The sequence below is a fragment of the Temnothorax nylanderi genome, unplaced genomic scaffold (assembly GCF_030848795.1).
Source record: "Temnothorax nylanderi isolate EJ_2023f unplaced genomic scaffold, tnyl_v1.0 TNYL_tig0089_pilon, whole genome shotgun sequence".
NCBI lineage: Eukaryota > Metazoa > Arthropoda > Insecta > Hymenoptera > Formicidae > Temnothorax > Temnothorax nylanderi.
Genome location: NW_027249151.1, coordinates 542,124 through 555,080, shown reverse-complemented (window position 1 = coordinate 555,080; position 12,957 = coordinate 542,124). Strand labels below are relative to the sequence as shown.

General features: G+C 31.1%; 1 protein-coding gene across 6 annotated transcripts in view; it reads left to right on the top strand.

Moving 5' to 3' along the window:
• Positions 1-12,957, top strand: part of LOC139774861 (phospholipid scramblase 1) — a 29,432-nt gene that overhangs the window by 14,192 nt on the left and 2,283 nt on the right. For 4 of the 6 annotated variants that reach the window (XM_071710362.1, XM_071710364.1, XM_071710363.1 and 1 more), the window contains 3 exons: positions 777-932; positions 1,178-1,339; positions 1,602-3,264. In XM_071710362.1, coding sequence (XP_071566463.1) covers positions 777-932; positions 1,178-1,339; positions 1,602-1,631 — 348 coding nt within the window. In that variant the 3' untranslated portion in view covers positions 1,632-3,264. Of the gene's footprint in view, positions 1-776; positions 933-1,177; positions 1,340-1,601; positions 3,265-4,834; positions 4,934-5,424; positions 5,625-6,442; positions 6,581-6,848; positions 7,020-7,278; positions 7,736-8,894; positions 8,991-12,129; positions 12,327-12,957 lie in introns of those variants that run through there. The other 2 variants (XM_071710366.1, XM_071710365.1) reach the window with 2 other exon arrangements.

Here is a 12,957-nt window from a genome sequence, read left to right as displayed (position 1 = left end):
TAAAAATTTTAGAATATTTAATGTATTTAGTAAATATTAGAATAGATTAAAAATAAAAATTATGAATTAGAACAATTTAATATTCAAATTTATGATCATAAATTCTAAATAAATTTAAAATTCTGAAGTAAGAAAAATTATAAAAATAATAATTTAAAGTAAATTCTTCTTTTTTGACTGAGTTATTATTATTCATAACAATGAATTTTTTATTAAATATCCTAACAATGGAACTTAAAATTTATAGATAATCTCTTTTTAAATTTATTTAAATCACAATTTTATATTAAATTACAAGAATAAGAAAGATGATATTGGAAATAACAACAAGTTTAAAAACGAGATCTAGAATCTAAGCGAGATGAGAACTGCTGTCTTGTATCGTGTCTACCAAAGTTTCTTCACACGTGCAAGCCATCTGTCAAGTTTACTTTTCGACGAAACTTTGCCCGCTTCGTTGAACATAAATACTAATATCGATTTTTTATTTAGCGTTTATTTAGAGAAATAATGTATTTATTTGTTTATTTATGGTATATGTCTGAAAGGGTATATAGAATACAATAAAAATTAAACATGTAATTTCTAAATAATTGGAATCGAATTCGTCTCACACGTAACTTTACTTTTATTAAAATTCCAACATTAAATAGGACTGTGAAATAAATCCTTACGTACGTGTATGAGAACAAATCTTAGATTATCGATAAATTTTTTTTTTAAATTTAATTATAACCAGATTTGATTAGCAGATGACTGAAGTTTTTTTTTCATAGGTTTTAGAAGTGTATTCCGGAACTACTCTATTGGGCAGCATTACTCAAGAGTGGAGTCTTTGGCGACCAAAGTTTTATGTTCGCGACGCATCTGGCCAGGCAGTGTTGATGATAAAAGGGCCACTTATTCGTTTCTGTGTTGACGTTATTTTCAAGGTATTACAACATTCCAAATCTTGCAAAATTTATGCCACTTATGATATTTAATTATCATCATCATCGTTATTATTATTACATATTATATTAACATTTTTTGTATCTTACTTTTTGAAAGTAAGATACAAAACTTAAGAATAAATGATGATGAATAATATGATATTACAAACTTGGCGATTGAACTGCGATTTTGTTGCGTAAAAAGCGTTAGGATTTTCAACATTGTTCGCCAATCAAATCCGCAGGTCAAATCTTTGGATGAGAAGCATCGCATCGGCATGATTCGAAAGCGTTGGAGTGGCTTTGCTCGAGAGATGTTCACCGTTTCGGATACATTCGGCATTAACTTTCCGCGCGATCTCGACGTCAAGATAAAGGCCGTACTGCTAGGAGCGGCTGTTCTAATAGTGGGTATCATGAAAATATTATAAACTATCCCTTATTTAAGAAAAGAGATACAAAGAACAAAGGAATTAAAAGAAATATTGCTGCAAAAAAGGAATATTTTATTTTTAATATTAATATTAGCATAGTCGATTAATTTTAATTGGTTTTAATTAAGAAATTAAAGTTAAGAAATTACGAAGAGAAACTTCTAATAAATATTAGTATAAATATAGTTTGATTTTTAATGTGCAATATATTGACTTATATCTTTTAATGTTTTAGGACTTCATGTATTTCGAACAGGAAGCCTAAGTCAATGTGTTCCAATTTTTAAAAGAAGACAAAAGCGATTCGTCCATATCAGCTTTTTATATCTCCAAAGATATTTCGTTATGTATTAAATGCTTTGAAAGATTTTTAACTATGGAATGCAATGTAAATGAAGGCGAGCGCCGTATACACATACTCAGGAATCTTATTAATCATGAACTGTGAGATTATAACTAACAATTATATATTAGACGATTTTTTAATCGTTTTACGAATAAGCTTTATTATTTTTATACATGACTAAATTGTATTCAAGTATACTTACAGTTGTGCTTACATACGCGGAGATCGATCTCTCGTGTCCATTGCAGAGTTCAATCTCAAAGAGCTCTCTATTTTATTATTAACACAATGCAATTGTCTGTCCATCTAAATTATTACTCATTGCTTTGCAATCCATTTATCTTCCTAAATCGTCTCCCAAATATCATATAATGTAACAATAAATAATATAAATAATTCCCTTCATATACACACACGTACATACAATGAGAGACAATTGTTACTCGATCAGCAACAAGACTGTACTCTTCGTTTGTTGATATAAATTGTGTAAATAATTTCGAAATTGCGTTAATTACAAAGTATTATCTTTGTACCACTAATTTGTATGTGATATAAAAATTTATGTATATTAATGGTATAAGAAACAAATATTTAAATTGTGTACGACAATATACAATTTTTTAATCATTGTAATTTCAAGCTTTATACAATATTTTGTTACTCTCTAAATTTGAATCAGTGAATAGTCACTGATTCACAGTACTATTCACTGATTCAGATTTAGACAGTACCCACGCAATAAGAATTTTGTGTATTTATATACAGTAAAAAATGTTTATTTAAAGGGGCAAATACCTTTGTCGCACACAAAGTTGGTCTATTTTCAGGATTTTTTTTCTCAGTAAATAACAGTAATTAATGCCGGGTGCGTATGTCTATAAAAAAAATTAATTTATATAAAAAACTAACTTCTATAGCAAGTTGCATGCACGAAGTTTGATTTGAAAAACAATATTTTCTTATAAAGAAATGTTATAGAACTGTCGGGGGCTTTCCGATTTTCCATTTTGTTCTTTTTTTTATAACAAAGATAGTAGATAAGTTTTGAGGCAAAATTGTAACTTTTTTCTTTCAAGTTACTTTTAATTTCGTGAATTTTTACAAATTAAAAAATCTCTGACAGTTCGCAACTACAACATTTCTTTACAAGAAAATATGGTTGTTTTTCAGATCAAACTGACCTACAGTGCAAAATCATGCAGACACTGGAACCATGCACTGGTGCACGCAACTTCCTAGTTACAATTTTTTATAAAAAAAACAATTTTTTTATAGACACTCAAATATGTAACGAATAAAATTAAAAAACCGTATTGAAAATACTATATATTTACTGAGAAAAAAATTCCCGAAAATAGGCAATTTTTTGCGCACGACAAAGGTGCCTCCTTAATAAAATGTTTATTATAAATCTTTGTATACATGTTTTTAAATATTAAAATATGATCCTTAGCATAAGTATATCCATACTAATTATATTAATAATAAATGTGCTTTTTATATGTTAATAATATATTAATAATAAATATGCTTTTTATATATTTAATAATCACGTTGAAATTTGTTACGTTTATTATGTCTATTTCTTAAATGATTTTTTACACGACCACCTTTTATCGTTAATATTCTTTTAATTAATAATAAATTTACCATTAACATAACATGGTGATATGGTAACAGAATAAATAACGTATAAAAAGTCACAAAAACTTAAAAAATGAGCTTTTCTTAATGGAATATTCTTAACTGAAGCTCTGTATATCTGTATTATACGTTGCTTTAATCGTTTAATCAATAATTAGGCTTGATTTTATTATTCGAATTTACAAGTGGGATTTATATTACGTATTTAAAAAAAAATCGGCAAGAATGTTATTTCCGGGGCCCCTCAATTTGATAGGTGTATTAGTGTATTTGATAGATCTTTCGCTAAGAAAAAGAATGCCGCAAACCACAATGCGCTACGATGCATAGTTTTTGAGATATCGATTTTTAAATGGGTAATTCTTTACAATAGGGCCTTTTCCGAATACCTATTTTTTCCGACATGCCGGAACACACACACACACACACACACACACACACGCGGGGGGGGGGTGCAAGGGGGGGCCTTCGGCCCCCCCTCCCACACCCACCTCCGCCGGTAGGCAACGTAGACCTCGGTCGCGTGAAAAGTGTATCCGTGAATTTATATTATATTTATTTTGAGCTTTAATACTGCATATCTCGAAAACTAAAGCAGTTAGCCCTATAAGACATATATAATTTTTTGTTCAGCGTAAAAAATACTACCAGAAACCACAGTCAAATCAAGGGGCCCTAGTTATCGTGTTCTTTCCAACAATATTGCTATTATTACATTTAAAAATCGATATCTCGAAAACTATGCATCGTAGCGCATTGTGGTTTGCGGCATTCTTTTTCTCAGTGAAAGATCTATCAAACACACCTATCAAATTGAGGGGCCCCGGAAATAACATTATCCCCAAAAAATCGATATGGATTTATGAAACTATAAAATATATTATATGCCTCTCTCTCTCTCATTTATATAATAATATTTTCTTCTATGTGGTGCACTGTTAGGATATTAATATTTTTCTAAAGGCCACTATTTCTAACGTCTGTTAACTTCTAACCGACTGTTAACTTTTTAGAATAGCCAATAGTTAGGTTATTTTGAAAGTTAACGGTCGATTAAAATTTAACAAACATTAGAAATAATGGTCCTAAAAAGGCATGGAAAGTCCATTGTTCTGTTTTCCGCGATGCTGATTGGTTGTCTCGAAACTTGATCTCGATCTTGATGCGAGTCGCGGCTGCCGCTGACGATTGCGTTTTCACAATTTGTGTGAAGAGAGTTAGGCAAGTAAATCTATTTTGAATGTAATGTGCTATTTAATCAGAAGCGCGCTCAGTTTAATAAAAAGAATAATCGAAAATGATACGGTCAATGTATAATTTAACGTGTTTGTAAATTTATATCAATTTTCCTTTTTTAATCGATTATTCTTTTTATCAAGATTATATAAATATTTACATTCCGCTTGTAGATATATAGAGTTTAAAACACGTCGAATTAACATCGTTTATCGAATATTGTTCTTATCTGCTTTTAGATGAATCCTCGCCACCGAGTATGACATGTCCACCTGGCTTGGAATATCTTATGAGTCTTGATTGTCTTCTCGTAAACCAAAAAAATATGGAGGTTGACGGTGAGCACTTGACTTTGCAAAGAGATATAAATATAACACTGCTCTCCTTAAGACCGCACGTGAATATATGTAATTCCAGATCCACAAAGCTCGAGTGTATTGATTTATTACGATTACTCCCTGAGTAATAACGAAACCAACATTTACTTCGCGCAATAGTCTCATTATTTGTATTATGATAAACGCATAATTTTGTATGTAACCGTATTACAAGATTATTATAATTAATATAAAATTATAATTTCATTATACATAATCGCATTTTCTATTTTATATTATGACAAATATACAAAGAATTACGATTTGATAATTGCACATTGCATACTTAATAACTTTCTTATCACTTAATGAATACGATATAATTTTATATATCTAAACTTATTCTTATTTATTTACTATATTACATTACATAATACGTTACTGTTAAGTACTATTATACATTTTTCTACATTTTGTATGTGCTTTAACACTATACGTTATCTTTTTTTTAGGATGGCAAACTAGAAGGAACAAGTATGGTATTACGGATAATAACGGCGAGAGGGTGTTTTACATAGAGCAGGAATTGCGAACCTACTGGGGAACCTGCCTGCGAAAGTATAATTCATTTCACGAATACATCACTTACGACAAAAATCAACAAGAGATTCTTCGTTTGATTCAACCCTTCATGACATGCTGTTCTCTGCCGGTAATTTTATTATTAGAATTTATTTAGTGTATTTGTTATGGCTATGCTATGTGGAACATATTAAAAACTAGCAAAGAGATATCTTCCATTGTTGTATTCTTCGAGGAATTTAATTTTAAATTTCTTTCTTAAATAGAAAAATCAATAAGTTGTTCATGACAATTAACTTTTAAAAAAGTATTAACTTTTAAACGCAATAAAAATTAAACATGTAAATTGCTAAATAATTTTATTCAAATTTGTTTCACACATACCTTTAATTTTATAAAAATTTTAACATTAAATAGAACTGTGGAATAAATCCTTACGTACGTATATGAGAACAAATCTTAGGCCGGGTCCAGACTTGTATCAAGTCACCGTATCATGATATTTTCTTATCAAAATACCAACATACGGATATGTTGGTTATAATAATACGCCAAGGCTTTGTTTTCAATTCGTATTCGTATCCCATATCTTACAGATTGAAAACAAGGACTTGGCATATATATCATTATAATCAACATATCCGTATTTTGATAAGAAAATATCATGATACGATACGGTTGATCTGATACAAGTCTGGACCCGGCTTAAGATTTGTTCTCATATACGTACGTAAGGATTTATTCCACAGTCCTATTTAATGTTAGAATTTTAATAAAATTATAAAGGTAGGGGTGAGACGAATTCGAATAAAATTACTTAGCAATTACATGTTGCTCTTATCTGCTTTCAGGTAACAGCTCGGCCTTAGATAGTCGATAAATTTTATTTTTTAAGTTTAATTATAACCAAATTTGATTAGCAGATGACTGAAGTTTTATTGTTCGCAGGTTTTACAAGTGTATTCCGGAAGTACTTTATTGGGCAGCGTTACTCAAGAGTGGGGTTTTTGGCAACGGAAGTTTTATATTCGCGACGCATTCGATCAGGCAGTATTGATGATAAAAGGATCACAATTTGACCTTAAGGTATCGCAACATTCCATATCTTACAAAATTTATGTCACTTATATATGATATTTAATTATCATCATTATCATTATTATTATTACATATCCTATTAACATTTTTTGAATTGTTTTTTTTAACATTAATTTCGAGTTTTCGGAAGATTTTTGAAAGTAAAATACAGAACTGAGAATAAGTGATAATGAATAATATAATGTCACAAACTTGGCGTAGGTTGCTAAACAGCGTTAGGATTTTCAAAATTGTTCGTCAATGATCAAATCCGCAGGTCAAATCTCTGGATGAAAAGTATGACATCGGCATGATTCAAAAGCATTGGAGAGGCTTTTCTCAAGAAATGTTCAACCAGTTCCACGTTTCGGATAAATATGGCATTAACTTTCCGCGTGATCTCGATGTGAAAATAAAGGCCGTACTGCTGGGAGCAACTATTCTAATAGTGAGTATCGTGAAAATACTATAAACAATCGCTTATTTAAGAAAAGAGATACGAAAAAGAAAAAATGGAAAAAAATATTGCTGCGAAAAGGAATATTTTATTTTTGATATTAATATCAGCGTAGTTGATTGATTTTGATTGGTTTTAGATTAAAACTTTTAAAGTTAAATTGCGAAGAAACATTTCTAATAAATATTAGTATGAATACAGTTTAATTTTTAGTATACAATATGTTGACTTATATTTTTTAATATTTTAGGACTTCCTGTTTTTCACAAGGCGGAGAAGCAGATAAGTCAATCTGTCTCAATTAAAAAAAAAAGACAGAAGCGATTTAATTGTCTATGTCAGCTTTATATGTCCATCAAAAATATTTTGTTATGTATCAAATACTTCGAAAGATTTTTAACTATGGAAGGCAACGTAAATGAAGGCGAGCGCTGAGTATATATACACATACTCAGGGTGATATCTTCTCAGTCGACATAATTTGTTACTGCCTATATAACTTGGGAGTAATCCTTTTTATAACAGATATATCGTAATATTTATATTATAGTTACTTATATCTATTGCTTCCTGTTATGTAAAATAAATGTACGAGTGCTACATATTATACATTTATACAACAAGTATGTGATGTTTTAATATATAATCATCAATATGCAGTGTGTTATTATGGCAACATGACTTAAATATATTATATTATACAGCAACTGTACTGCTTGTATTATATCTATGTTATATACACCCAGTCTAGATATGCATTAACATAACATGATGTTATGATAACAGGATAACTTAAAAAAATCACGATCTTAAAAATTAAGCTTCTCTTAATGAAATATATTCTTAACAAAGCATTCTGTATGTATGTGTCATACTTGCTTTAATCACAAAATAAGGATTAATTTTATTATTCGAATTTACAAGTGGAATTTATATTATACGGTTAAAAAATCGATACGGATTTATAAAACCATAAAAGATATGCATCACCCATATAATAATATCTTTTTCTATGTGACTCGCTGTTATTAATTTATATTAATATTAATTTTTAATAAAAAGAATAATCGTAAATTGTTAGAAGCTCGTCACCGTAGCTGCGGAACGCATGATCGGTTTCGCCGAATTCCTTATCAAATATGCGGGTATATCGAGCGCGAGTCTGCCTTGATTCAAAACATAGCTATTTCATCGCCTGCTGCAAAGACGAGCCGATGATTACGCTTTGATGACGCGTTTCGAGCGCGGAAACCGTTCCTCGGCCGCGGCCGGGAAATCAGTGACTCAGGCTGCGTTCGGGAAGCGCGCTATTAGCGCTATTGCATCATACTATCTTTATCGCTCATCAGGTGTAAAACAAGGATAGAATAAGCAAATAGCACTAAAAGCGTCTTCCCGAACGCACCCTCAGTGAGCCCACGGAAGCTACGAGAGCGACACGCTGAGCGAGAAAATATCAGAGCAATCCGAGATTTAAATTGAAGCGGTAGCTCCAAGGTTCAGAGCGACAGGCGTCAAATCGCCAAGTTCGCGAGTGCAATAAAGTGAGTGAAATCCACCAACGACTATCCGTCTTTATTATTTATGATTTTCCTATCTATTATTTATGACTTTCTTCTCCTTGTATTTGCGGAGTGACTCCGGCCATTATATCGTGCCATAAATGGTCAGTGTATTTAATGATTTTGTAAAATATCAATTTTTCTTTTTAAACGATTATTTTTTTTATCACAAGATTATATAAATATATTTACATTCCGCTTATACATATAGATAAATTTTAAAGAATGTATATCATTTACATGTGCAATAAATAGCGCGTCGAATTATCATCGCTTATCGAATATTGCTTTTATCTGCTTTCAGGTGACTGCTCGCCACCGAGTATGACATGTCCACCTGGCTTGGAATACATTATGGGCCTCGATTATCTTTTCGTGGACCAGAAAAAGCTGTTTGAAGGTGAGCACTCGACTTTGCCAAGAGATATAGGGTAGACTGAGGCGAATCGGATCACAGAACGAATCGGATTAATATATAAGCCTTTAAGACAGTTTTCGTTAGTGTTTTGTTCCAAATGAGCTGTTTTAACGTACCATTTACCTCCGTGCGTTTCCTCCGCACCGGAAACAATAGACAACAGCTCAGTATTGCGTGTAATTTAGTGTCAGTCGACAATAGAAGCGTAGAGATCGTGAGTGAACGAAGAAATATTGGCGCTAATGTAAAATCACGATCTCAATTTTGTGACTTTGTAACGAAAAGGTATATTGAAATTTATACAAATTATAATAATTTTTACAGTGTATATTTGCTAAATAAGTCTAGTAAGTAGTTTAAATAATATTATTAAGATAGTTTGGAGAAAACGAATGTACTTTATGAAGTCGACATACGGGATTAATCGGATCATCTTTTCCGGGGTGATTTGGATCATGAAATTTTTCGACATTTTATAGCTATTACAACAAGTGTCTTTTTTTCGATTCCTAGATAGTTTGTACGTACAATTGTAAATCAACTAATGAGTCATGGTCTCAATAAAAAACAATGAACGAAAGCTATGCAAAAAGTAAAGTCTAAAAAAATGACTTTGCGTTGAGTTGTTGATTGCTGTAAGGTTTCAGGAACTGGCATTGCATCTACTGTAATGAAAAATTCAGCCATCCACTTGTCAAAGGTCCGTATTTATAGTCCGTTTTTATATTTCAAGAACTTAAATAATATCTTAAGTAATATTAAGATGCTAATACGGCAAAGTGATTGGTTTATAACATATATCTTAAGATTGTGCTTAAGACGGTCTTAAATATAAGATCTGACTATGGCCGGTATTCATAGTCGAATCTTATATTTAAGACCATCTTAAGTACAATCTTAAGATGTCATTAATCAATCACAGAGCCGTATTAGCATCTTAAGATATTACTTAAGACGGTCTTGAAATAAGATCTGATTATGAATACCGGCCGAAGACTGGATTCAGTGCAACAAATGTGAAGAATGATGTCACGAGAACTGTGCTAATAGAAAGGGTAAAAAAGGACCATTTTACTTCCAAATTCTGTGTTAAATAAATTATTTTTGTCTAATGTAAGTAGTTTATTTCAAAGAGTAGTGTTTTTATTTTCAATGCAAGTAATTTATTTCAAAGAATATGTTGATTTATTTTGATTTCTTTTGGACTTAAACTGGTGATCCGCTTCGCCTCCAATTTTGGGCGAATAAAATATTCTCTTTTTCTCATTTTTTCGTTGTGCAATAAGAAATATCATGTTTATGTATTATTTTATTATATGAAATCCAAGTTAAGTTATGAAGATTAAGAATCTATAATAAAATTAAGTAACAAAATTTGTTTTTGATTACTTTTTTACCCAGAAAGTATAAAATTGATCCGATTCGCCTCGGTCTACCCTAAGGGTGCATTCAGGGAGCACGCTATTAGCACAATTATCGTCCAAAACTGTTCGAGGAGACGCTTTGTGGCGCTGTGATATACGATGATGACGTCACTGTAAAGGCAGCGTGACGTCATCACTCGCGCTATTTTCGCTATTATTTTCGAGGTGAGGCACGAAATGCTATTGGCACTTAGGCTGCGTTCGGGAAGCGCGCTATCGCTATCGCGCTATTGGCTCCTCGAACGAAGTTCATAGCGTTTGCGTTTATAGCGTTAATAGCGTCTCCCCGAATGCACCCTAAGTATCACATTGCTCTTCTTAAGACCGCGCGCGAATATATGTAATTCCAGATCCGCGAAGCTCGAGTGTGATTTTACGATTACTACCTGAGTAAATAACGAAGCCACGTTTACTGCGCGTGGTATAATAGTCTCATCATTTGTATTATGATAAACGCATAATTTTGTACGTAACCGTATAATTACAAGATTATTATAATTAACCCTCCGAGAACACACCTATTTTTTCATTCACGGAGAACACTCTGGGTCAATCTGACCCTACACACACTTTGATCGTCCACCATTTTAAATTGACGAGTGCGATCAGCTTGAAAAAATTTCCAGATGTACTTGGAACATTGTTAAATCAATTGATATAAATAAAAAGTGCCGTTGGAATTATTTACATATTTTAAAAAATTCAACAAAAAATTATTTTTTTGAAAAAAACGTAATTTACGAAAAAAATTGTATTTTTTTTAATTTTTAATATTTCTGGCTAAAAATTTACATGTATATTCTTGAAATGTAGTAGAATCAAGAAAAAAATTGTACTTTAGTGTACCTTTAAAAAAAGGTATTTATTTTACTAGGTGACGAAGGTGGTTTTTACGGTAAAAAAATCGAAAAATTTTGTGAAAAAATTTATTTCTTATTACATACTTATTACATAAAGTTAATACTTTATTATTTCAATGACTTCTGATAAAAGTTACATTATTTATTCATTTCCGGCGCAGTTATTACATAAATAAACACGATGCTCATCGCACATCGGACCCAAGCAACTCGGACATTGCATCTTAGTTTTTTATCTTTCGCGGAAGGGCAAAGTGAACATCTTGCTCTTTTTTGTAATTGCGGTCGATTAGCTTCTTCTGGCATAGCTGATTTATACCTATAAGCCATCGTGCTCACTATTGCAAACCGACGCTTACAAGTACACCTCCAGGGTCAGAATGACCCTACACCGACTTTATATAATGTCCAACGACTACTGCGTGTTGCGCTGTACAATGGGAGCATCCTAACGTATAGTTAGTACCCCAAACTACAGCTAGAGGGCCTCAGGTCCGCCAATTTTCAAAATGCTTTCAAGACATTTACGATAAAACTCGAGGTAAGGGTCAAATTGACCCGATGTGTTCTCGGAGGGTTAATATGAAATTATAATCTCATTATACACAATCGTATTTTCTATTTTATATTATGACAAATATCCACTGAATTACGATTTGATAATTGGGCGGTAGATACCTAATAACTTTATTCTTATCACTTAATGAATACGATATAATTTTATATATCTAATATATTTTTATTTATTTACTATATTCCATTACATATTACGTTACTGTTATTAACTAAAACACTATTATACACTTTGCTTTTTAACACTACGTTATCTTTTTTTAGGATGGACTAGGAGGGACAAGTTTCTTATTACGGATAATAGAGGCGAGCAGGTATTTTACATAGAGCAGGAATTGCGAACCTGCTGGCGATTCTGCCTGGGACAGTATAATTCATTATACGAATATATCGCTTACGACAGAAGTCAACAAGAGATTCTTCGTATGGTTCGACCCTTCGACAAATGCTGCCAACTGCCGGTAGTTTTGTCATTAGAGTTTATTCAATGCATTTGTTAGGGCTGTCTCTATACGAAATATCATAGAAACTAGAAAAGAAATATCTTCCATCGTTGCATTCTTCGAGAAATTTAATTTTAAATTTCTTTCTTAAATAGAAAAAAATCCAAAAGTTTGCTATTTTTCATGACAATTAACGTTTAAAAATCTTATAATATTTAATGTATTTAGTAAACTTTAGAATTCAGATTAAAAATGAAAATTATAAGTTTAATTTGCAATTTAATATTTAAATTTACCAGCAAACTTAATTCTGAATAAATTTAAAATTCTGAAGTAAGAAAAATTCTAAAAATAATAATTCAAAGTAAATTCTTCTTTTTTGACTAAGTTATTATTCATAATAATGAATTTTTTATTAAATATATAGCAATGAAACTTAAAGTTTATAGATAATCTCTTTTTAAATTTATTTTAATTTACAATTTTATATTAAATTACAAGAAAATAAGAAAAATAATATTGGAAATAACAACAAGCCTAAAAACTAGATGAGGACTGCTATCTTGTATCGTGTCTACCAAAGTTTCTTCACATGTGCAAGCCATCTGTCAAGTTTACCTTTTGACGAAACTTTGAAAGAAACGTTGAA